General features: G+C 32.3%; 2 protein-coding genes across 5 annotated transcripts in view; both read right to left on the bottom strand.

Moving 5' to 3' along the window:
* Nucleotides 1-2,012: 2,012 nt before the first annotated feature.
* On the bottom strand, nt 2,013-16,801 carry LOC145313025 (chymotrypsinogen A-like). The gene is made up of 11 exons (XM_080152260.1): nt 16,396-16,801; nt 13,817-13,900; nt 13,010-13,071; nt 9,858-9,919; nt 9,331-9,452; nt 8,995-9,123; nt 8,527-8,725; nt 7,018-7,067; nt 6,298-6,325; nt 2,542-2,608; nt 2,013-2,208 (listed from the first exon to the last, which is right to left on the bottom strand). Exons 1-11 carry the CDS (start codon nt 16,465-16,467, stop codon nt 2,031-2,033), a joined length of 1,053 nt encoding a protein of 350 aa, XP_080008386.1. The 5' UTR covers nt 16,468-16,801; the 3' UTR covers nt 2,013-2,030.
* A 484-nt stretch (nt 16,802-17,285) lies between these two features.
* Nucleotides 17,286-27,578, bottom strand: part of LOC145313018 (zinc finger RNA-binding protein-like) — a 40,562-nt gene continuing 30,269 nt past the window's right edge. For 2 of the 4 annotated variants that reach the window (XM_080152251.1, XM_080152254.1), the window contains exons 9-18: nt 27,326-27,464; nt 26,153-26,250; nt 23,835-23,931; nt 22,089-22,183; nt 21,678-21,773; nt 21,409-21,495; nt 20,636-20,911; nt 19,515-19,967; nt 19,028-19,361; nt 17,286-18,728 (exon numbers count right to left, since the gene is read on the bottom strand). In XM_080152251.1, the coding sequence (XP_080008377.1) occupies nt 19,817-19,967; nt 20,636-20,911; nt 21,409-21,495; nt 21,678-21,773; nt 22,089-22,183; nt 23,835-23,931; nt 26,153-26,250; nt 27,326-27,464 (1,039 nt within the window). In that variant the 3' untranslated portion in view covers nt 17,286-18,728; nt 19,028-19,361; nt 19,515-19,816. The remainder of the gene's footprint in view (nt 18,729-19,027; nt 19,362-19,514; nt 19,968-20,635; nt 20,912-21,408; nt 21,496-21,677; nt 21,774-22,088; nt 22,184-23,834; nt 23,932-26,152; nt 26,251-27,325; nt 27,465-27,578) is intronic. The other 2 variants (XM_080152252.1, XM_080152253.1) reach the window with 2 other exon arrangements.

The following is a 27,578-nucleotide window of genomic DNA, read 5'->3' as shown; positions in this document are numbered from 1 at the left end:
TTTAAAATAAAATGAGATAAGTTACATTGTTTTCATTACCCAAAGTCCAAGACAACTAAAAGAATGCAATTTATATTCATTGTCACATCCCTGTATTCCTGGATTTAAGGAAATTAAAAGTTACCCTGAAAACCCGTATGTTTCTAAGCGCGCATTTAACCAGAAGTTTCGTTTCTTTTTGTAATTCACACTTTTATTAGTACTAAAAAAAAGCTATTCTCTGATTCAAAATGTCCGCCTGTCCTTCTGTCTCTTTTCTTTGCAGCTATTCAAGTTAAATGGCTGAAATTTCTATATAAATGAGCATCCATCATATAATATACTTGGCCCGTAAGTCTGTCATCAATACGGTCTGTCAATAATTTGATGAAAAAAATTTTTGCGCATCTGCTATATAAATATCTTGGTCATTAATGCTCTAGAGAACATCATCACGCCAGGCTACAATTAAATCAAGACAAAAGTAAGTGCCGAGCTCTGGGACCTATGTATGGTGAAATTAGACATAAAACCATGATGATTCCAGGTAAAACCAAAATATTTCAGCGGGATCTTTTTGAGAAAACTAGATTTGAAAATTTCAGGTTCAATTTTCACCCACTAGGAGTTGCCGTATAATCATGACAAGAAAAGCAAAGATTATTTATTTAAAATTTTGAACAACTTTGCTTTTATGAAGTCTTTCATAAAACCTCTCTATATATGATTTATTTAAGGCTAAATTTTCTTGACCTTAGCAAAGCAACTGATAAAAATAGCTATTAATTAACTCCCTTCAGAAGTGGTTTTATGAAGAACTTTATAAAAGCAAAGTTGATCAAATTTTAAATAAATAATTTTTTGCTTTTCTTGTCATGATTATGCGGCAACTCCTAGTGGGTGAAAATTGTACTTGAAATTTTCAAATCGAATTTTCTTAAAAAGATCCCGCTGAAATTTTTTGGTTTTACCTGGAATCATTATGGTTTTATGTCTAATTTCACCATACATAGGTCCCAGAGCTCGGCGCTTACTTTTATCTTGATTCAATTGCAGCCTGGCGTGTCATATTTCTAGGCTAGATGGCTAATTTTTTACAAATCACTTTGTTCTTAAGTCTATCAGCCATGCTCTGAAATACATCATTATTTAGAGGTATTTTTCAGATGTTATCGAAATTTTTTTTTCGTTTCCATCGGTATGTTGGTATTGCTTGTATAATATATCTTAGAGCTTCACTTCTTTTGGATGTTATCTTTACTGAGCACGTTGAATTTGGACACTAATGTACAACACAATGCAATACTTATTGAGAATAAAAAATATAAATTGCAAATAAACTATTTTTAAAAGCGAAGCTTTTCTATAATCTGGGTCGGACAGTCCGTACGTCTGGAACGGATAGCTTTTTTCATTAATTTAGGCATGTTAGAATTTTCCTATCGATTTCAAACTTTGCTTTGTGATTCCTGTAGTAGTTAGGTACGATTTAGAAAGCGTAGCGACTCTATAATCGTTACCAGAATGTCCGTACGTCCATTTTAAACATGTTGATTTTTAACCTTTTTAACAACAAATTTGTATGTGATAAAATTATCTGATTAATTTGATTTTTGGAATACTGATTCCTAGGACAACAAAGTACAATGTTAAAAGCGAACCATCTCTCTAATCAAGTTCTGAAAACGTAAGTATGTCCTTTTAAACATTCACCTGTATTTAAGCAGTTTTTCAACAAATCTAATTAAAATTTTGATTCGACATTTATACATTTATTTTCTGAATTTTCAGTTCTGACACACTACAAGTATTAATGTTCGTTTGTCCAACCGTTTCAGAGCTTCGCTTTTATGGATGTTGTCATTTTATAGGGGGTGGGGGTGTTTCTCTCCCCCCTCAACAAAACCACCACAGGACCACTATCTATAGAGTAGATTAGAGCCCAGTGGATTTAGCTGTTGCTTGATTCTTAATATTCAGACATCGTTCTACTCTGTATGATAGATATTTCATTTTAAAAAAATATTTTGTAATATTTATGATAACATTTACTACTTTAAGAACACATAGTAGATAAACATTAAAATAACAAAAGGTACTGATTGTGACTGCAAAGATGGTGATGAATTTGGTTCTAAAGAAGGTTTCTTGGTTGTGGTTGTTGTTGGAGTTTTTGTTGTTGTCTGCCAGGATGGAGGTCTTTTCAACATTTCTTTATAATCAAACTTGCTAAAATTTAAAAAAAAACAGTAGGATTATGCTATTTGTATTGTCCAGTAAATCGCATAAATGTCTAGACTGTTATTACAATTTTCAAGAAATCTGGTTTAAGACTATTTTGTGTTAGGTTATGTTAAACCCCTAAGAGAAATGCCCCCCCTCCCACTCCACGCTACAAGTAATTCATTGAAAACTAAAATCAAATTTGGAAAGCCCCCCCCCCCCCCCACCCCCCGTCAAGGAGCAATTCCTCCAGAGACCAGGGACAAAGCCACAAGGTTTCAAAGAAGTATTATTCAGATTTAGAATTGTTTGTTATAAGTAATTTGAAATAATTCTAACCTTCCAATAGTTTGCTCAATCCAATCAAGAAAAGCTGGCACGTTGGCATTGATTTGTAAACCATCATCTGTTGATATTTTGGAATTGCACTTATACTTCTGATTAGATATTATTACTAGATCTGCAGTGGGAGATGTTACTTGTTTCAAGATTCTAAATTCTAACCTTATTTACTTATATTTTCTTTTTAATCAAACCTGCTCATTACTAGGGTTGGGCCGGATATCTGGCCAATGTTCAATATCCGACAAATTACCAGATATCCGGCATAATAAATTAACCAGATATCCGGTATCCAGATAGTTTCAATATCAGGTATCCGGCCGGATATTGAAAATTGCCGGATATCCGGCCAAACCGAATATCCGGCTCAACCCTACTCATCACCTAAACTGAAACCAATTATATTATATCTAACTAGCAAAGGCTTTTGTACTTGAAAAACCACCCTGAAGCTTTTAAAATGCTTTAATTAATTGTATTATAGCCATTTAAACCACCATTATTGGGATTGGGGTAAAGCTGAATATAATCTGAAGAATATTAAAAGCGAAGCTCTATAATTAGAGTTGATCCGTCCATAATGGGTAGCTTTTTTTGTTAATTTAGGCATGTTAGAATTGTCCTATCGATTTCAAACTTTGAATGGTGATTCCCAAAGAAGATAAAGTATAGAATCAAAGAAGATAAAGTATAGAATAGAATCCAGGTAGAAGATTCTGCCTGGCTAGCCTGAAGTAAAATTGGAAAATTAGAAAGACCAAAACGGCTATAAGGCTGTTAGTAAATAACATGAATTCAGTAATTATTCAGAAAAAATATTCAAAATAAATTCCTTTTGCAATAATTTACTAAAAGCCTTGTAGCCAAGTTTTCAGATTTCTCTTCCCTATTCGCAATGGATTAAAAATGAATTTGATGTGCATTTTAAGCCTTAAAAAATTTAATTATGTAAAAAATTTACAAAAACTATTGGTCTCAGTATTTATATTATAAAACTAGGTTGCGCTCTTATGTATGTTTTTAAACAGCTGATTTATACATGATAGTAACTACATCCATACATTAACTTGTGGTAGGGAGGGAGGGGGGAGGAAGGGGCTGTACCCATTTAACTGACTGTTGAAAATTACCAATGTAATCAATTGTACCTACCAAAACTAAAACAACATTTTGTTAAGTAACTTTTTATATTTGTCTAAAACGACCAAGCAGCTAATGCTGTCTTTACTTCTTTAAGAGTTGTGTATCAGAGGTGTTAGTCTCAATTAGATACTTATGTTTATGGGTATATATATTTATCTTCTGATAACAGAGAATTATTCTAAATTGTTCAAAAGTCCAACGTGTTACACTACAAAACTTAATTTTAAATCATGAAGATTAAAAATATTTTAACAGTATATATTAGATTTTGATACAAATTAAATTTTGTCCAACTAGTCATTGTGATTTGTACTTTAGCATTATTGTCTTTACTGCGCAAGTCAAAGATTCCTTCTAATTTCCCAGAAATTTTTAGGGTTTTCCCTTCTATTCCTCCTTATTCTATGTATAGAATAGAATCCAGGTAGAAGATTCTGCCTGGCTAATCTGAATTAAAATTGGAACTTTTAAAAGACCAAAATGGCTACAAGGCTGTTAGTAAATAAAATGATTTCAGTAATTATTCAGAAAAAGTATTCAAAATAATTTTCTTTCCAATAATTTACTAAAAGCCATGTAGCCAAGAATCCAGCTTTCTCTTCCCTATTCACAATGGATGAAAAATGAATTTTATGTGCATATTAAGCCTTAAAAAAAAATAATTATGTAAGAAAATTTACAAAATATATTGGTCTCAGTATTTATATTATAAAACTAGGTTGCGCTCTTATGTTTGTTTTTAAACAGCTGTTTTATACATGATAGCAAAAACATCCATACATTGACTTGTGGAAGGGGGGGAGGGGGGAGGAAGGGGCTGTACCCATTTAGCTGACCCTTAAAAATTACAAATGTGGTCAATTGTACTTACCAAAATTAAAACTACATAATGTACAAGTAACTTATCATTTTTGTCTTAAACGACCAAGCAGCTAATGCTGTCTTCACTTCAATAAGAGGTGTGTATCAGAGGACTGTCCCTGTCAAACATTTATTTTATATGGGTTTAAAGGAACCATGCAAGAAATAAACCGCTTCAACTGCTGAAAGACTGCCATGAGTAGAACCAATACTCAAAATTTGAAGCCTCCAGCATCAAAAACAAAAAAGTTATAGACATTTCAAAATCATATTTTTAGTACTATGAAACTTTTGAAAGTTTTTCATTGCTAATAATAGAATTTTCATTATTAAAATACGTCGCCTAGAAAGAAAATTATAATCTTATTTTTGGCAGAAACTTAGCATACCAGTAACTGAAAACGTTTATACAATAAAAACACTCTTCTTTATAGTCAAAATCATTAAAAAAAATTAAGTTTATATTGCGTTTTATTAAGAGTACTGTAGCGTGAGAATGCCAGCCTCTAGGATTTCCAGCCAATCAGAAGCCTGAGTCCATGCTAAGTCCGCTGAACAACCAATCACAGCTGAGCATCTGTATTACTTACATTAGTTTAATTTTTCCCCGCTATGATTTTACGCTTTCAAACGCAATTTAAACCGAATTTTTAAAAGACATTTTGACTATAAAAAGGGGCGTTTTTATTGCAATAATGTTATCAGTTACTGGCAGTCTAAAATTCTGACAAAGATAAGCTTTTAATTTTGCTTCCAGACGATGTAATTTAATGTTAAAATTTTCTTTTAGTACAATGAAAATCTTTCAAAATTTCCATTGTACTAAAAGAATCGTTTTGAAATGTCTGTAACTTTTTTGTTATTGAAGCTGGAGGCTTCAAATTTTGGGTATTGGGTCTACTCGTGGCAGGCTTTAAGCAGTTAAAGCTCGATATTTCTTGCAGGGTTCCTTTAATATTACCTTCCGATTAGAATTGTACAAGAATGTTCTGGATTCAAGTGTGTTACACCACATCACAAAATTTAAAAGCATGAAGTTTAAACAAACATCTAACTTTAGATTTTGATACAAATTAAACTCTTCTAGTTTTGTCCAACTAGTCATTGTGATTTGTACTTTAGCATTATTGTCTTTACTGCGCAAGTCAAAGATTCCTTCAAATTTCCCAGAAATATTTAGGGTTTTCATTTCTATTCCTCCTTATTCTATGGTGATTCCTTTAGTATTTAGGTACGATTTAGAAAGCGTAGCAACTCTATAATCATAACCATATTGTCCGTATGTCCACTTTGATTTTTTTACTTTTTAACAACAAATTTTAATGTGATATAATCACCCACTTGATCTGATTTTTGGTATATTGATTCCTGGGACAACAAAATATAATGTTAAAAGTAAAGCAACTCTATAATCAAGTCCTAAAAATGTAAGTATGTCCATAAACATTATCCGGTATCAAGCAGTTTTTCAAAAAATTTACTTACAATTTTGCTTCAACTTTTATACATTTATATTCTGATTATTCAGTTCTGACACTATACAAGTGTTAATGTCCTGTGTCCTACCGTTTTGCTTTTATGGATGTTATCATCCTTGTTTTTTTGAAGTGAAACATTCATCAAATTTAGGTAGCTCAGCTTGTCTTAGCCTAAAAAGACTTATACCCTTTGAGGAGTGGCAACTGTATAGCTAGAGACACAACTGCCAGATTAAGTTTTAGTAAAAAATCAGTGCAATTCCAAACTTACTTTCATACCCCATAGATACAATCCCAGTCTAAATCAAAATATTTTATCAAGATTTTATACTTTTATATCCAATGAATGCTAACAACAGTGTTTAAATACAAATATCGGATCTACTGCAGTTCACAGTAAAATATTGCTGGTAACGAATATTGCAAAAAATTTATGAATTAAAGGCTTCTAGCTGCCAAACGGCTGAACGTACAGATCATGCCCACACACTGTTTTAAGCAGCATAAAAAGGCCTACAAATAATCTGGAATAGCCATAAATCAATAATGCATAATTTTCTCGCAGTGCACAGAAATGCGCGAAAAAGGCCTATTTTACGCGTTTTTTTCAGTGAAGCTTTCTCTGTGCATCATTGGATCTTGGCTATTCCAAACGGCTGAACGTACAGATCATGCCCACACACTGTTTTAAGCAGCATAAAAAGGCCTACAAATAATCTGGAATAGCCATAAATCAATAATGCATAATTTTCTCGCAGTGCACAGAAATGCGCGAAAAAGGCCTATTTTACGCGTTTTTTTTCAGTGAAGCTTTCTCTGTGTATCATTGGATCTTGGCTATTCCAGATTATTTGTAGGCCTTCTTATACCGCTTAAAATGTTGTGCGGGTATGATCTGTACGTTCAGCCGTTTGGCAGCTAGCAGCCTTTGGCAATATTCGTTACCAGCAATATTTTACCGTGAACTGCAGTAGATACCAAATATCTTTACCTGGACATATCTTCCATTAACTTTAAGAAATATGGGCCCACCAGAATCACCTTAAATTACAAAAAAATATGTAAAGAACTCTTAAAAACAGAAGTTTATAATTTAAATTAAACCTGAACTTATCTCTGTTCAATTGGATCTTGGACAAAGTAGCTTCGGACAAAGTAGCTTCGGACAAAGTAGCTTCGGACAAAGTAGCTTCAGGACAAAGTAGCTTCCGGACAAAGTAGCTTCCGGACATTTACTTAAGAAAAGTAGCTTCTAATAGTAATAAAGGTTATGGCCGCAGCGCTCGGCCCCCTGGCCTGCCTAGCCGCGGGCGCTCGGCCCCCTTGCCTATAACCTAACCTAACCTAACCTATGTAAGAATGTTTAATGTACATTAACTTCTAATTTTATTGAAAGCAAACAAAACTTTAACAATTTTAACAAAAAGTGGATCGTGGATTTTACTAAAAAGGGTTCGGCGATTTTTTTTTATAATTTTAAATTTGTTTTAACATTTTTTTTAATTTTTACAATTTCTGTCCGCCTTTCTGTCTGTCTGTCTGTCATTTTGTCTGTCTATTGGTCTGTCTTTATGTCTGTCTTTATGCCTTTTTCTATGTCTCTCTTTCTGTGTAGACATTTCTTAAGTAAAACGTCCTAAAATTTTTCAAAAGTTATTAAATAAAAAAATCTTCCAAATTTAAGGATAAAATCCACCACTGCTGTTAAAAAAGTTGAACAATAAAATCCAATATGGCGATAAAACACACAGGGACGAAATTCAAAACCGAAATTTCTTTCTTGAATAACTTTGTCTACAGGGTGAAATTTAAAAATCCGTCCGACAGTTGTCCCAAAGTCTGTGTTGGCTACCCAACGGCATGGTTTCGAACCCGATACAACCTTGCATTAAAAATATCGACCCTTACCTCACACTTAATAAATGTGATATCACTTGAAAAGTTTTTAGGGGGTTTTACTTAAAAGATGTCGCATTAGGAGGTTTGTCGTTTAGGAGGTTTTTTCTATTTTTCTAAGGAAGCTACTTTTCTTAAGTAAATGTCCGGAAGCTACTTTGTCCGGAAGCTACTTTGTCCGGAAGCTACTTTGTCCGAAGCTACTTTGTCCGAAGCTACTTTGTCCGAAGCTACTTTGTCCAAGATCCGTTCAATTCTAGACAGAAAATACATACTCTGTTGTGACAAGTGAAGCTGTGAGTTTTCTTGTCACATTCTATGGTTGGGCCGGATACTGGATATCTGGCTGATTTCTAATGCCAAATATCCAGTATCCGGCCAAATATATGGCCAACGCCTGATACCCGGCAAATTACCGGTATCTGGCCTTAGAAATCAGCCGAATAACAGGATATCTGACCTTACAAATCAGCTTGATAACTGGTATCCGGATAATTAAAATATCCGGTATCCGGTCAGATATTGAAAATGGCCGGATATCCGGCAAAACCAGATATCCGGCCTAAACCTATCACATTCTGATATTTCACTAAATTAACAATACCGTGATACGGAGATTTACCACTCATGCAAGTTGAACAAAAGACGGACTTATGAATTTGCTTCCCTCTAAACGTTCCCACTTTTGTCCATTTTTGTAGGCATTGTTGATTTGGAAGATATGATAATTCAAGCTTTTGTAATTTTGGATAGGTAAGATTCTTCAGGTTTGGTTCTAATCTTCCCCAGCCGGCAACAGTCATCTAAAAAACATAAATTTCAAATTATAAAGCTTTGTCTAACAAAAACATTCTTTTAAAAACATATTTGTTATGTTATTAACATTATTCAATAACACAACACATTTTAAAAAATTCTATCTAATAATCTTATAACGCTTATGAGCGCTATTCAGGGTGTTCAACCCCAATAATTAGCCTTGAAACCTTTAAAATGAGGTGTGAAATTTTAAATCCCCTATTACTGGGTATCTCAGACCTGGGCTATCTGATAGCTCACTCATTTCTCCTACCTCTAGGCTTTGAATGTAGGGAATGTGAATAAATGGTAAACAGATTTTTCCAAGGTTTACATTATCAAGCATTAACTCTGTCTTTGTTTTTACAAGTGCAACATCATTCTTGATATTATTAATATCTTTCTAAATAATACAATATAGATTAGTTATTTTGCTGATTTTTTTTTATAACGGACATAATACAAAATAAAAGCCTTTTTATCTCCTTGATTTTATATTATAGAAAATCACTTATCCTAATTATTTGCTGTTTGAAAATAAAGGTTAAGATGTACATTTTTTGACTCAAAACATCTTTTATTTATCTCAGTAAAATCTTAAAAAACTTACAATATAATTTGGATAAACTACTACGTTGTCAATTTGAATTCTGTGTTCTGGGCTTTTCATTGCTTCTTCAATTGATATCTCCTCCCATCGTTTTATTAGTATAACAAGTTTGTCTGATTTGTCTATGATATTTGAAATATATTAAAATGCATTAAATCATCCCAAATGGCAATCACACGTAAATTTTAATTAAACTGTTTTTAAGGGGTATCAATTTTATACTCAAACTGCACAGAGTAAAAAATAAGAAAAGTAATCCACATTAATTTTATTAGGATTTTAAATTTTGATTTATTATATTCATGGGTACATTTGGCTACATTTTTATGAATCCTTCCTTTTTGGGTAAATTTCTCAGCTTTTAGAGTGTTTTGTGTCCTTTACTCCTTTTAATATTTTTTAAAAAAATAGATTAACTTTTTTAAAGATGTACATATTTATTTACCTACATATAGATACCTAAAAATATCTGTGCTTTCAACTTTATTTCCCCTAAATTCTGTGTTTAATTTGAAAAAAATACCTACTTAATTTTATAAGATCCATATAACGTGGAACAAAACAGTGAGCTGCACTTAAGATCCATTTACTAAAAAATAGGGTTAGGATGGATACCGGATATCCAGCTGATTTCTTATGCTGGATATCCCGCTGATTTTTAATGCCGGTTATCCGGTATTGGCCGGATATCTGGCCAACGTTCGATATCTGGCAAAATACCGGATATCCGACATTAGAAATCAGCTGTATATCCAGCCCAACCATTCTAAATAATAATATGTGTCTTAGGAGCAAAGCTACTCTACAATTCTAAATGTATGTACGTCTGTCTGACTGTAAGACATAAAATGGGGGGAAATCCCTATCGCTATTAAAGGTAGACCTCTTTTTTTTCAACAACATTCCCAGCATTATGCAACATATGTAACATCCATGGCTGATAGACTGCTTTAATTAAAACTGCTTTTTAGCTGCTTTAACTTTTAAAATAATTTTTATATATCTTTTAGTGTTTTAAATTCGAGTTCCAAATTTTTATGAGTAATAGTATCAAAATTTAACTTTATTTTTACTATACATTAAGTAAATTTTGTGTCTCTTTTCAGTTTAAGGGATTTTCGTGTTCATCGGTGAATGGACAAGAACCTTATTTTAAAAAAAATATTTTTCAAATATTTTTGATTTTCTTTACTGCTTACATTTTCAGTATGTCTGACATACAACAAAAGACATATAGTTATTTGTTGAAGGTTTCGTTATTTTTTCCCTATTTCTAATATCTTTAATTCTTATTCTTTCTACTTCTCATTCTATACCTAAATGAGCGACAACTTTATATATTTTTTCCTTATGAAATATTTTCGACAGATTTTTTATAAAACGGCTTATTTATTGCATCAAGATCCATGACAGATCTTTAAATGAGCTCGAGTCTTCCAATAGTAGAGTGTTTAATACTCTTAGTGCTCTAATAATCCTAATTTAACTCTCATTGACCAAAGCAATAAAACCTTTATTCTAATTGTTTATGGAATGAATTAAGTTATTTACTTCATGTTGATATTTGAATTACATTGAAGTATTTAACCCATTAGTGCCGAGCGCCACTTTTATGGGCCGATCGAGCTGAAAGTTTCAGGGAAGCTTTATAATGGTCAAAACGGAATTCGTATTTTTTTGTTTTGCTCTAGTGGCTTGCCCAGGAAAGTTGCAAAAAAACCCAGTTCGGCTCGGCCATAAATACCAACCAGGCATTATTACCCGTTTTGGGCGGTTTCCGCCGGCATAAACCCGGTTTTGCTGTAAAAACCCGGTTATTTCGACCAAAAATCGAAAAATGTAATTTTTGAACGCCAAAAGTGAGATGAACACTTTTTAGAACTTTGATACGATCCGAAATTGAAAACTACACAACCTCATGTAATCTATAGAGCTACAAGTATAATACGAAGCGATTTATTTCAAATTTAGTGTTTCGGCTATAGGCGCCGCCGTTTTCGGGTAAAAAAAAACGTTGCTCGAAGTTTTAAAAGACACACACTACAAAAAAAGAACATATATGAAGCCGGAAACCGTTTTTTTTCCATTTTTCGGAACCGGGTTTTAATGCCCGGTTTGGCACTAATGGGTTAATAAACAAAAAATATGCGTTCATAAATTTAAGAAAAGAATTCGATTGTGGCGACACTTCCTTTGTGTGTTCAAATATTAAAACTAAAATTTTAATCATATTAACCCTTTTGTGATGGTAATGTGAAAAAAAAATATAATTGAAAAAATCTTTTTAAAATCAAGTAAACTATTAAATATTTACTTCTTTCTTTTAGATAGTAATGGGGGGGGGGAGGAAAATTGATTTATTGAGAAATAAAGGGTGTGCAAAAAAAATGCGGACCTTTTTAAAATTTAGATTGCGCGGCTTGTGTTCATAGTAGAAAAATGTTATGCATACCATTAGAACCGCAATGAAGTCTATTTTTTGGAAATATAAAAACGATTCCTTGCTACGTATAGTTTAGGAGCGATGTGGTAAAATGTCCCAACAGCCTTAAAACTTGACTTACGAGTAAATCATTAAAGATTAAAGTATAAAAAAAATTGCGGACCTTTTCAAAATTCAAATTGCGCGGCTTGTGTTAATAGTAGAACAACGTTATGCATACTATTAGAACCGCTATGAAGTCTATTTTGTGGAAATATAAGAACCATTACTGTGCTACTTATAGTTTAGGAGCTACGTAGAAGAATGTCCCAACTGACTTAAAACTTGACTTGAGAGTAAATCATTAAAGATAAAAAAAGTGTGTGCAAAAATGCGGACATTTTTAAAATTCAAACTACTCGGCTTGTGTGAATAGTAGAAAAATGCTATGTATATCGTTAGAACCGTCATAAGCTCTATACGTATATTTATTTGCATACCCTTTAATTTAATCTTTAATGATTTACTCGCAAGTCAAGTTTTAAGCCAGCTGGGACATTTTACCACATAGCTCCTAAACTATACGTAGCATAGGAATCGTTTTTATATTTTCAAAAAATAGACTTCATAACGTTTCTAATGGTATGCATAACGTTTTTCTACTATGAACACAAGCCGCGCAATCTAAATTTTAAAAAGGTCCGCATTTTTTTTTGCACACCCTTTAGATATGTACTCATAGAAAACTAGCCAATAGCAAGATATTTATATCGAGCCAACTCTAGTTAAACATATGATTGGTAATTCAATGGATTATGGATGTTATTATCCTTGTTCCATAGTCTATTCTGAACATCAAATTGTTGTACATGGTCTATTCTGCTGGTTTTATTCTGCACTTCCTTTGGACACAAATTTTCTTTTGAAATATTGGTACTCATCAGTATAAATTATTAATTTTCATTAATCATTTAATACCTATATTTGCAACAACCTTTGTTTTATAAATTCCTCCAATTTTTAACAACTACAAAAACCCCGCCCCTCTCCTTTATAAATATTTATGACTTCAAAAAAATAAATGAATATTCTTTTGCACTAAGCTAAATGTTCTGCAATGGAAATGTACTTGCATCCTAATCACTTTAACAACATATTCAAAAAAAAAAAGGATGCGAACCATCCCTTTCCCCAAAAAGACAGAGAAAAAAAATGAAAACATGTCACCCTGTAGCAACAAGTAAAAATGTAGTTTACCTTGAAATTATAGACCCACCACATTGTGGCATAGGTATAACATCTTCAATAACAAAATGTACCTATGTTATTAATTCATTTTGAAAACAAAATGATTACATCCAAAAGTGGCGAAGCAAATCAGAAAGGAATATAGTCTTTTTTTTAGTGGCAAACCCACTCTATAATTCCAAATGTCCGTCCGTGTGTGAGACACAGGGCGGGGGAAAGGTGATTATCTCGGCCAAGGACGTCCAAGGGGGGGGGGGGGATAAAGTGGGGATTACCCCCCACCCCCAAACGAATTTGGGGGTGCCGACCTTGGCTCCTTTTAAAACACGACCTTTGTCTGAAAGTCCTAACAAAATGTGCATAGTGATTAGTTGCGTTTGTTTAAGGCCAAGGCACACCCCCTTTACTCTAGCCATTGATGACATGCACCTGATATAGCAGCAGTAGGAAACATTTTTAACGTCTTAAGTTATGACGCAGTGTTGAACTGATATTCGAACCTGTCACATGCACGACAACGAGACGGATGAGCTACGTGTTACGCCACAGTCGCGGGTATCCCTCCCTGAATAGAAATGGTTGGGCCGGATACCTGGATATTGAAACTATCCTGCCGGATATCCGGCAATATAATCCGTACATTATTTCTAAAATTCTTGCCGATAAGTAATACATCAATAATATTACAGATTGTCAGACTTACGGACGTATAGACAGACTTAATTTATAAGTTTATTTTTTTATATAATAAAACACCATTTTGTAGGTATTAAAATCAGCCGGATATGAGGCCTAACAGTAGTAAAGAATGCCTACCATCCAAATGAACTCGCCAGGGTCAGCGTCTGTGCCATTCATAATACATTTCTGCTTACTGCATATCTTGACTTTTCCACATTCCTGTTAAAACATTTGGGAATAGTCCCTTTCGTGGCAACGCCCCTTAAGGGGCGATTCGTCGTATTTTTAAAATGGCTTTTTATAGTTATATTGGGTTAGGTGATTTCCCCACAGGGTTAGGCAATTGGCCCCGCAGGGTTAGAGCCCCACGCAGCGGCTAGAAAGAGGAGAAAAGCTACTGTAAAAAATACGAAGAATCGCCCCTTAAGGTGCGTTGCCACGAAAGGGACTATACCCAAACTTTTTGGTGATTTTCCTTAAAGTGTCTGTTGAGCACTGAAACCCTCAATTTCCCTATTTTTGAAAAGAATTGATAGCAAGGGTGGTTTTTTTCGTATGCCTAATCCCTGTGGGGCCATAACCCTATGTGGATACTCAGTACCTAATATAACCTAACTTAAAGTAAAATGAGAAACAAGCGTAAATTCCACGTATTTTCAATTTTGTTTTATAATGTTGGTTATCATTGATGTAAACGGTTTTTGAAGTAGTATCAAAAATAAGTTAGAATAAGAATAAAACCATCAGTAGCAAACAGACAATGGAGGCGAGCAGACGTCTTCATATTCAATCCTGTGTAGATTGAATTTTTTCAATCTTACCCTTACAGTCAGCTCTTCGAAAACATGGGTTGAAAATTGTATGGGTACCCATACTAATTCATGTGTTGTTAACATCAAAACCATCAAAAATAAATCTGCCTTCTTCATCGAAAACAGTGAAGCCACCTTTTTTTTTTTTTCTTCTGCAAAAAAAACAGTCAAGTTATAATATGCGCTTGTTATACGATCCGATCTGGTCCTTCACCCCTTCCTTCTCCTCATCCCCAAGATGTAAGGTGACACAGGTGACCGCTGTTTTACACACCACACATGCACAATGGGAATATCTCGGAACTAAACAAATCATGCTGAGGATCAGATTTGTTGGTTGCTGCTCAATGTTTATCCTCTGGCTATTGCTCAGGCTGTTGGTTTCTACCAGTTATTAAAATGAGTTAAAGGCATCCTTTATTGGATGTGGTTCGTCGAGCTGCAGACGACATGTTATCGTTTCTGGCATCTTCAATTTAAATTTTCCGCCAAAATAGTATGACAGATGAAAACAGCATTGTACAAACTGTAAATAGAAGCAATAGCAAAGCAATGGTTTATACCTCTTCAATCAATGTTTCAATTTAGTGAATATCTATCTAAGATATTAAGTAAAACTGTATCAGACTACAAAGTATAAAATTTATCTGTGAATCGAAATATTATCAATCTACATAACACACCTAACAGTTGAATATTAATGATGTTTTATCATTAAAGTTGTGATTATATTATTCACTGTTTTATCTACTTTTGCATTATATGTGCTATCATGATTTTTAACTATATTATAACATTGTGTCCAATGTTTTTTCCCACTGTGGGACTGTGGGTATCTTATCTATTTTTAACAATGAGAAGGAATTAATCCTTTTCTTTAAAGACATATATGTATGTCATTAACTTATCAACCTGTATAATAACTCATTATTTTAACAATTTTGCTATTTAATATTTTGTGTTGTATTAAAATAGTAATTAGGATTACACAGTAACTTTATATATATGTAGAATGTTCATGACTTTTATTTTAATATGTATGATATCTTTTCCTAAAGTTGAAATATATCATTTAAAACACTTCAAAAAGAATAAAACCAATATTAATTTTTATTGGGATTTTAAATTTAAATTTCTTATTTTCATTAGGTCTATTTGGATAAGGTGTTTATGTGTCACCTCTTTCTTTACAAACACCTGAGATCGGTTTTTAATAAATGCCGCGTTTTTTCGACAATTTTTTAGACATTGATTGATTGAACGAAGACGATGGGAGAGTATACAACATAAGAATTCAAAATTTTAAAATTATTATTTTAGCCATTTGTATAATATCTAATACAACTTAAATCCATTTTCGCTGCATATTTATTAATGCGTCTTTTTAGAGCTGTGTTAGACATTATACAAATGGCTAAAATAATAATTTAAAATTTTGAATTTTCAAGTTTTGTATACTCTGTTAAAATCGTACGGGGCATTGATCTTCAAGATGGAATAAGGTTTTTAGCAGAGTATACAACTAAAGTATTCAAAATTTTAAAATTATTATTTTGGCCATTTGTATAATGTCTAATACAGATCTAAAAAGATGCATTGATAAATATGCAGCGAAAATGGATTTAAGTTGTATGGCTAAAATAACAATTTTAAAATTTTAAATTCTTATGTTGTATACTCTCCCATCGTCTTCGTTCAATCAATCAATGTCTAAAAAATTGTCGAAAAAACGCGGCATTTATTAAAAACCGATCTCTGGTGGATTAGGTTCAGTAACAACCATTTACTCTTTGATTGCACAACCTTTGTCTGGAAGTCCTAACTGTGCATTCTAATGAGTTGCGCCTGTTTTGGGCATTCCAACTGCTCTGTTTTGTGTATATAGTTAAAAAGTTTATTTACCTCTTGTCCAAATGCATAAAAAACCAAAGTTGATAAATACAAGAAAAAAACTATCATGTCTCTCATATTCATTTATTCACTTTGTTCTAATTTAATAAATAAATTAATTTAAATGGAATTATTAATACTTGGATCTTACACCAGATTATCATGTATTCTAACAAAGTGAAACTTGTAGTTGACTAAAATAAGGACCCCCACCCTCTCCTACTGGATGAATGACAGGAGGGGAAATAGCAACCTATATGGACGACAATTTCTACCCCGGCATAATGTCCTCGTATATTCCATTACAAAGATACAATATCGGGTCAAAAGAAAGAGAATAAGAACTAGCAGTACAGACTGACAGCGTACTGCACAATCACGATAGAGTATCCTCGCTTCTAAGTATACAAATAAAGTTAATCTAATACTAAGAAGTTAACAATAGTGAAATTCAATTCTTTTAAATTATTCTTTGCACTGTGGGGCAAACAAATAAAAAATGGGATTATACTTTTTACAGGCCTTGTTTAGTGTCTTTGGTTCAAGTAACAGATCTAAAGTATAGATGTATATACAGACCAACTACCTCCCTTCATTTTTAAAAGACCTCTTTCGTCTGCCTCTAAATTATTTTCTGCTACTTGGCTGTGTAATATAAGCGTTACCATTTGGTTGATTTTCAATGACCCAATAGAAAGGTTGCACAGACCGTTGCGATGGGGAGATACAGTTATTTAACCCTTTCTCCCTCTAGTGTTTTACTCTAGATAATTTTTTACTTTTTAGAAACCTATCATTCATGTTGAAACTTTATAAGTACCTTTTTGTTAAAGTAATAGGAGTAGGACGAACGAACTAACGTTATATAATAGCTTCGCTAAACAAAACAAGGAAATATCTAAGAAAAAATGATTTATTATTATAAATAGGAAAGTAGACAATAAATTTAAAGGGAGTGTGAACGTAAAAATTTCTCATCTGATTATCAAATCTTAACATTTACTAAGCACATTTCACTACACTGATCAACCAAAAACGTCCTATTAACAAAAATATCCAGGAATAATGCCTTGATTTTATGGTATTATGAGAGGGAAAAAGGAAAAAACAGGGAAAATCTGAACGTTTTAGATTCTTATAATGTTTGTAGGGATATTTAACTTGTCATATATAGTTGAAACAATTTACTTACTGTTAAGGATTTATTTTATGCTATAAAATTGCCAATTAGTTTTTTTATAACGTAGTAATTAGGTAATAAAGACATATTTTAAATTCGTATTATTGACAAAAAAATACCTCACTGTCTACAAAGGGTTGAATCTCATAGGTTATTTAAAATAATAATATCTTTTTTTATTGTGTTGGACAATAAATAACCCACTTTGGAGAATTAGTTTACACTTTTATCAGACTGTTTATAAAGAAATATTGCGTCTTTATTATTTACAAATTTGTAATTAAAGGTGGGCGAGAGATGGGCCATCTAAAGTTAATTGGATAATAATAAAAAACCTGTTTCTGGCTTTGTTATTGTATTTGGTTTTCAATAAAAAATATTGCTTATTTTATCAATTTCTAAGTAACTATACATTGGTTTGGAGCAAGGATTATGTTAAAAGTCAGCTTAACTGTTAGGAAAAATCTAGAACTATGTGAAAAAGTTTAATTTTAGCTATAATGGGAGAAAAAATCAATTTAATGGACATTTTATATAATACGGAAAATTTCTTCCTTTCCCTGTACCTTATAAAAATCGTCGGAAAAAGCCGTTTTTTAAGCAAACAAAAGCGCGTTTTGCTCTATCTGTGAGATATTATGAATGAGATAATGTTAAGATTTGATATTAAGATGAGAAAAATTTACGTTCACAGTCCCTTTAAATTACTGTTTAATTACATTATTGGATTGTTAACAATTCCGCCAGCCACAAAGGATTTTATAAACCCAACAAACATATATGATATGCTCTCATATGTATTCCAGTACGGCTTTTAAAACGATCAATATCCGCTGGATTATGACCGGTTCAGATCCATAACTGAAAAATCCTGCATCGTATCGTAAGAGACAATTTCCCACCAATATTAAAAAAAAACACAGTTTGTTTTCCGCGTTAAAGTGTCCATAATACGATACAATAAATAACTATTAAAAAACCCACAACCATTTTTATATCCCTTTGGCAAAAATTTGCATGATTAATAAACAATGCAAAAATGGTACAGTTAGTAAGAAGTATCACAAATATTTTTAAGTTAATGGTTACATAATTAAGGACGGGCAAAAATCTCCCTTTTCAATATTGAAGAAAGATTATGTGTAGTAAAAAGTACAATAAAACCCTGAATAAAAAAGGGAGAGGTTATTTCTGTACAGATCTCGCATAGAAAAGAGGTTTTGCTGAACCCGATTGAACGAGATCAATCGGGCTTCGCAATACTTTTCTACGGTGAGGGAAGGGATTTTGCAAGGAAATTACACTGGTACCCAAAGTTTTATTAACACGTTGACTCAAAATTTTAATCTACAGAAGAAGTACATTTTTGTCATTGGTATATCAAATTATCATCCATTGTCTTATCCCTTAAGATCCCTAAGTTCCTGTGAATTTAAACCGAGATCTTTACATAAAAAAAACCACCTCCCCTTTCTAACATTAATATTTCTAATAACATTACATTTGTAGGAAAATATCACAACTTGATATTTACAAAAGTTTATTATTCTTATCATCTATTTAAAAAACATCAAGATTTTGATTTTTATAAATTCTGAAGAATAATCAGAAAGGAGTACAAAACTGGTAGCTCTAATATTTACATTTACAGAAATTCGCATTTTTACATATTTTACAAAATAGTTTTAATTATACAAAATATACTAATATTGAAATACTATTATTTAATGTACATAAGGTAACAAACACCAGATCTTTAGGTTAATATGATAAGCATTGCATTTTATTTAGTAAACAGCTAGGTACGTGAATACATCACTGTGTTTGAGAGAGGTATTATAAAGTATCTTTTTAGACTTTTAATTTTATGAAATCATTAGTTTTAACGCTTGAAAAACATTTTTTAATGCTGTATTTGTGAATAAAAACGGAATTCTTAAAGACATCTTACCAATACACAGCACTTTATTCATGCACCTCACTAATTTACTTTTACCAATAAATTCGACATAACTAAAAAATCTACGAAAAATTTCGGACAAAACCCGTAAATAAAAACAATTTCTCACTGAGAAAATAAAACAAATTAAGTAAATACTACGAAACGTATTTAATATCAACTTCAAAGTAGAAATATGTCTTTCTATTTTTGTATTGCCAAGAAAATGGTAGTTATGTATTTTATCTTTTTGTTGTTAAAAACCGCAGGTACTACTACCAGCCGCGACGTGGCCCAAAATGTCGGGCGAACGGTCAGGCCTCCTTTTTATCCTTCTTTTCTTCCGCCTCTTCGCCGTCGTAAGTGCTGGAGTCGCGGCGGCGCTTCTTGCCAACTCGCCAGGGCTTGGGAGGCGGCAGCGGTTCGATTCCCAGTACCTTGTGGATCTGACGGAATGCTATCATCCTGAAAAAAAATGGATGTTTGAATTACGAGGTGATACACAATTAAATCAAGAATTTAGTTTATTGAGCAATTAATTCCTATAGCTAAAAAAGTTAAAAGTAGTAAGCTCAATAGTTAAGCTTTTGAATAAATGGTTAGAGACCATATCGAAATGTGTATCTGTTTATCAAAAATGATGTCTATAAATCTACGCGTCTGTCTAAATCAATCTATAAATCAGGGTTTCGGATCCGGATCCGCATATTTTCGAGTCCAAGGATCCGGATCCGCAAAAAAATGCGGATCCGGATCCCTTGACTCAAAAAAATGCGGAAAAAATGGAAAAATCTACCTAAATTTATATAAAATCTCAGACATTCTCTTGATGAGAAACAATCTTTAAGGTTTAGGGTCAGACTTTAAAATTAAAAGTATTTTTGACTTTGAATTAAAGAATAAATATTTTTTGAAAAGTTTGGTGATTTTATTTTTATTGTCAAGGATCCGGAACCGGATCCGCACTGACCAAATTTGGAGGATCCGGATCCGCAAAAAATCAATGCGGATCCGAAACACTGCTACAAATATAGCCATCTGTCTGAATCAGCTATCTTTTATATCTATAAATACATCCATCTGCCTGTCTCTCTTAATCAAAATAATATTTTTTTCTATCAATCTATGAATACCTGAGGGCAAACTGTGCACTGCTGGTGATATCCTCCCTCTCCTGGCTGGTCAACTCAACCCCAGCATCCATTGGCTCCTTCTCACACGGATCCAGGAATCCAGGCGAGTCTGGAAGCAGGATGCCACCAGCCAGGGCCTCGAACACGCGACGCAACGCGTCTCCGGGTGATAACAGGCAGCCGGCGGAATTGAGGACCTTCTCAACTAAAAGCTCCAACATCCAAACGGATAAGGGTGTCCAGGTAGGGTTACGGTCACACAGGTCTCGTAAGATCCTGATAAAAATAAACCAAGGTCATAACATCTTGAATTTTACGATTGAAAAACAAATGAACTTTCTAGTATTCATTCGAATCCGGTGGATAGGAACCGGTTCTCTTCCATACGAAAAAACTATGTCTAGCATCGTATTTTATCCAGCTTTCTACTTTCGGCACCTCAGGGCTAAAAAAACTGGTTTTAATCTTAATTGTACTTAAATATCCGCGGAAAGCCGTTTATAATACGATGCGAGAAATAACTATTCTTTCATTTTTTTATAATTCTAAAAGGAGGGATTGACAGAAAGACGGACAGACTTTAGAGGTCCTTGGAAAGATGAAAAACCATTGAAAACATTCTGAATGGGTGGAAAAGATAAAAACTTTCTTTCAAAAAAAACATAAAAATTAATAGCCTAGAAACACTTGAGCATTGAGCAATTTTAAAGTCTTAGATAAATATTTTATAACAACCATAATTCAAATCTTGACAATTTCTTAATACTACATACCTGATAACTACGGTACAACTGTGTCTTGAAAGAGCTCTGGAATGGAACCATTTTACATGTCTTAACTCTGCCAGCGCGCTAATACACCTAAAAACAAATACGAATATTTATAACATTGTGCAAGGGCTAACTTGCTTTTTTTAAATTCTCTATTTTTAAATATATATTTTCGAAATCAGATTTTAAAATACCAATTCTGAAAATGGGATTGACTACCTTCATGGAGATCAACTTTTTAAGTTCGTGGCTAAAAAAATGCATATTTTTACCTGTAATGGTCAAGAACATCAGGTGGGTCAGTTTTGGCGCCATTTTCATCTGAATCTCTCATCAGCTGGGAGGTCACATGCACCATTACACTCAATCTAAAAGGAGAATTTAAATTGATTAACATCCCAATCATGAAAAATAAAATTACCCTTTATGTAGATCAAATTTATTGGTGGAAAATGTTGATCACTAATCATTTATACAACCAGGTAAAGATTCATTAAAAAAAACCGCAAAATTTTTAAAATCAACAAATTTTTAATTTTGGCGGTCAAATGTTGCTTCAATTACATGACAATTAAACTTTAAAAGATAATAGAAAAGATTCTTTGCCATTTTCACACAAAAAATGCTTAGAAAAGTTCCAAATATTTTATTTTTATTCCTTGTATTTAAATGAAAGCACTTACAAGTCATCTTCCCCCTCTCCACGCTTCTGAAGAACATAGAGGCAAGCATCCTGGTATTCAACACTAACCTCGTACTTCTCATCAGGGCATACAGTCTACAAAAGATAATGTTTTAATTAAGAAAAAGTGGATCTTGGAAAGAAAACGAAGTAGCGGGTTTTCGAGTAGCTTTATATACAGCATGACCCTCGAAAAAGTATTTTTAAGCATCTGCAGCCCTTATTTCTCAATGAATTATTAAAAAATGCATATGTCCTTGTTCTCTATAGTATTCCACGTAAGTAGATATAAAAATATTTTTTTTACCTCCATTAACACCGGAGATTTTTAGTGCTAAAGTTTTGAAAAAGTGACTGAGGAAAAAGTAACTTTTAACACGAAACGACTTTTTTAGCAAAATTAAGCTGGAAATCCTTTTATTTTTGTTACTAGCAGAAACTTTATACAAAAATGAAATAAAAAATTTTGTTTTTGAGTAAAAAGCATTTTTTTACACATATTTTTTGAGTCTTTTTAGTTTAATGATATTTTGAAAAACTTACTTATTAGGCAAAATTGTTTAAGATTAAAAAACCAAATAAATCTCTTAAATATAGCAGGAAAATTGTTTTTGTTTCACAATCCTAACTTTAATAACAAAAAAGTTATAAAAAAAATAAAAATAAACATAATGATTTTTTAGTCTAAAAAGCTTAATTTACCCCCTATTAAATAATTGAGATGTCAGAAAAGTAGGCGGAGCAACTGTCATAATTAATCCTTTTCTATAAATAATGGTTAATAAATAACCTAAAATTTGCAAATGATCAATTCATTCAGTAGTATTTTTTGCCATTAAAAATTTATATTTTTTGGTGGAATAAAAAAGAAATATTTAGTTAACTTGTTTTTCTTTGTGTCTCATTATTCAGTTGCCAGAAAAACATAATATAACCATCCAAAAAATATGAGGAACAAAAAAAATTCTTTTTCTCAGTCACTTTTTCAAAACTTTAGCTCTAAAAATCTCCGGTGTTAATGGAGGTAAAAAAAATATTTTTATATCTACTTACGTGGAATACTATGGAGAACAAGGACATATGCATTTTTAAATAATTCATTGAGAAATAAGGGCTGCAGATGCTTAAAAATACTTTTTCGAGGGTCATGCTGTAGTTATTTAGGTTAGGTAAATGTTAATGATTGATCCGCAGAGTTAGGAAATAGGCCCCGCAGGGTTAGAGCCCCCCCGCAGGGGCTTGAAATAGAAGAAAAGCTTAGGTAAAATAACGACGAAACCGGCTAATTCGTTTTCTTTACATGTTTCGAAAGAGTTAATACTACCAAAAAATCCGTAAAATTAGTATAAATTCAAACCGCAACGTACCTACGTAAAAACGTGGACGTGTAAGATTATATTGTACTTTGGATCAATCCACGTCATAAAAGGGACTTTTTTAAAAAGTATCTAATGCCTAAATGTCTGGCATATTAGGGGGAATGCATTTTACCATAAAAAGATGCAACACTTTCTCACGAATAAACTTTCGTGGTTAAGCATAAAACACTTAAAACATAAATTTTTTTACACATTTTTTATGGTTCAAGGTTAAAAAGTGGCAAATATCTAAATGTTCAGCACTCATTGTGTGTAACCGTTAACTCAAATACGCCTTTTAAGTCAAACTGTTCTAATTTATGACCAAATGTATTTATATGAAATGGTTATAACTAAGAACAATTTCAAAGATTAAAACTTTTCCTTACCTTAAATTGTTTAGGTAGATGATTTGCAATGCGACGAAGCAAAGTTATGGTTGGTTTTTCTCCACATAATACTACTAGTTCTACATTACTATCTCCCCTAAACAAAGTAATAGTTGATATTTCTCCACATAATACTACTAGTTCTACATTACTATCTCCCCTAAACAAAGTAATAGTTGATATTTCTCCACATAATACTACTAGTTCTACATTACTATCTCCCCTAAACAAAGTAATAGTTGATATTTCTCTACATAATACTACTAATTCTACATTACTATCTCCCCTAATCAAAGTAATAGTTGATATTTCTCCACATAATACTACTAGTTCTACATTACTTTCTCCCCTAAACAAAGTAATAGTTGATATTTCTCCACATAATACTACTAGTTCTACATTACTATCTCCCCTAAACAAAGTAATAGTTGATATTTCTCCACATAATACTACTAGTTCTACATTACTATCTCCTCTAAACAAAGTAATAGTTGATGTTTCTCCACATAATACTACTAGTTCTACATTACTATCTCCCCTAAACAAAGAAATAGTTATTTCTCCACATAATATTACTAGTTCTACATTACTTTCTCCCCTAAACAAAGTAATAGTTGATATTTCTCCACATAATACTACTAGTTCTACATTACTATCTCCTCTAAACAAATTAATAGTTGATATTTCTCCACATAATACTACTAGTTCTACATTACTATCTCCCCTAAACAAAGTAATAGTTGATATTTCTCCACATAATACTACTAATTCTACATTACTATCTCCCCTAAACAAAGTAATAGTTGATATTTCTCCACATAATATTACTAATTCTACATTACTATCTCCCCTAAACAAAGTAATAGTTGATATTTCTCCACATAATACTACTAGTTCTACATTACTATCTCCCCTAAACAAAGTAATAGTTTATATTTCTCCACATAATACTACTAGTTCTACATTACTATCTCCCCTAAACAAAGTAATAGTTGATATTTCTCCACATAATATTACTAATTCTACATTACTATCTCCCCTAAACAAAGTAATAGTTGATGTTTCTCCACATAATACTACTAGTTCTACATTACTATCTCTCCTAAACAAAGAAATAGTTGTTATTTCTCCACATAATACTACTAGTTCTACATTACTATCTCCCCTAAACAAAGTAATAGTTGATATTTCTCCACATAATACTACTAGTTCTACATTACTATCTCCTCTAAACAAATCAATAGTTGTTATTTCTCCACATAATACTACTGGTTCTACATTACTATCTCTCCTAAACAAAGTAATAGTTGATATTTCTCAACATAATACTACTAGTTCTACATTACTATCTCCCCTAAACAAAGTAATAGTTGATATTTCTCCACATAATACTACTAGTTCTACATTACTATCTCCCCTAAACAAAGTAATAGTTGATATTTCTCCACATAATACTACTGGTTCTACATTACTATCTCTCCTAAACAAAGTAATAGTTGATATTTCTCAACATAATACTACTAGTTCTACATTACTATCTCCCCTAAACAAAGTAATAGTTGATATTTCTCCACATAATACTACTAGTTCTACATTACTATCTCCTCTAAACAAATCAATAGTTGTTATTTCTCCACATAATACTACTGGTTCTACATTACTATCTCTCCTAAACAAAGTAATAGTTGATATTTCTCAACATAATACTACTAGTTCTACATTACTATCTCCCCTAAACAAAGTAATAGTTGATATTTCTCCACATAATACTACTAGTTCTACATTACTATCTCCCCTAAACAAAGTAATAGTTGATATTTCTCCACATAATACTTCTAGTTCTACATTACTATCTCCCCTAAACAAAGTAATAATTGATATTTCTCCACATAATACTATTAGTTCTATATTACCATCTCCCCTAAACAAAGAAATAGTTGATATTTCTACACATAATACTAATAGTTCTACATTACTATCTCCCTTAAATATTTTGTAGATTTTAAGATCAGTATCTTTAAAACTAAAGACGACATACACAGGGGGTTGTACATGGGGATGTACAAACGTTCAGTGGGTAAAAAGGGGTGTAAGGTCAAATTATTCATGGTTATTGCTGTCAACCCCCCCCCCCCCCCTTAAAAAACACATCTCTTCAGCACGCCTATGTTCAATAACCTATTTCTTTAGGTATTCAAGATGTATTTTTTCCAATTTTCTTAATTTTAACCTTATCCCATTTTTTTTACATATTACATAATTTCAGACATTATAATCAGGACTATTTTCATGTATGCTTGGTATAAATTGTATTTTACCTTAACAATAATTGTTTAGCCAGGAGACCAACCCTCATAACTCCAACTAGAACCCGAGATTTAACATCTGGATCATCCTTCTTGTCTTCTTTCTTTATCTTAACATAATAAATGTATGAGTATAGATGTATAATAACCCAGACAACTATCTGACCAAAGTGGTGGAGACCTTTTTCACTTGGCTATGTTCATATTTCTGATGCTATTGGCTGATATTAAAAGACTCAATTAAAAGTCAACACGGGGTCCCCAAACCGTGGGTAGTTACATATAGCTCGTGCCCCCTCCATTCTTTAACCATAATTATATATTAATATTTAATGCTTAATTCAAAGACAAGTAACCAGGATTCTGACAAACAATCCCACTTCTTTTATTTCCTCTTTATACCCATTTCCCTTTGCTTACATCCAAAACCTAAGTTTACCCTGATAAAGTATACACTTTTTTTTTCAATTAACAGTGTAAGATTTTTAATACAGATACAAGTTTGTAGATTTTTTTCCTACTTACTATTTTAAACAGGGTAAAAGAGAGTTAACATAATACAATATTTATTGTATTTGTACAAATATTATGTATAGTGAAACAGTCAAAATGGCAGTTCTGTATAACTATAGTGTGCACTGTTTCATGATATTCTCTAACCAAATAAGTACAACCAATGGAGGTCTTTGAAGAAACTAAAAATCTAAAGAAAGGTGTTGTCATCCTTGTTTTTATTTTTTCCCCTCTTGGTTTTTTTCAAGCAAGGAAGGGGAAAGAATGGAAAAATATTTACAGAACTTCTAATTTTATTCATTTTATCCCCCCCCCCCCCCCACCCCATTTGTATATTCTTTTAGTTTTTTACACCAATTGACAAAAGACACGATTTGTAAAGGCCAAACAAAGGAGGGGAGAAAAATGGAATAAAATGTTTTTAGTTATCTTAATTTTTACATTTCCCCCCCAAAATATAGTAAAAAAATTATTAGAATACAACAGTTTTATATATAAAAGGGTAAAACTGGAATGCCAAATCAAAGAATCAAAAAAATGTTAGTTCTGTATAGTTTATTGTATAACACTGCCTTTTGTAGTATGAGCTGTCTTATCCAATTCTCTAATTGAATATTTTTGACAACCAATAGGGGCTTTTGAGGAGATTGTTAATTCTAAAGAAAGGTCTACCTTAAGTTTATCAGAATCTTCAGCAGCAATGATGTCAGACACCTTCTTGAGAGCTGCCTCTGTATTGCCAACAATCTTCTGTATAGCTTCCAGCTCCTCGTCTGTGGGGTAGATTGTCTCGTGCTTGGCCATACAATGTCTAAATAAATAAAATAAAATTATGTATTTAGTTTTTGACGAGATGATTGTCAAATTATCTTTTTTTAAGTTCAATAAATCTACACCATCTATTCTTGCAATTTTAAGCTCACAA

The sequence above is a fragment of the Acartia tonsa genome, chromosome 3 (genome assembly GCF_053477335.1).
Source record: "Acartia tonsa isolate MP-2025a chromosome 3, ASM5347733v1, whole genome shotgun sequence".
Taxonomy (NCBI): domain Eukaryota; kingdom Metazoa; phylum Arthropoda; class Copepoda; order Calanoida; family Acartiidae; genus Acartia; species Acartia tonsa.
Note: the sequence above shows the minus strand (reverse complement) of the source record. Positions and strands in the feature narration are given on the sequence as shown.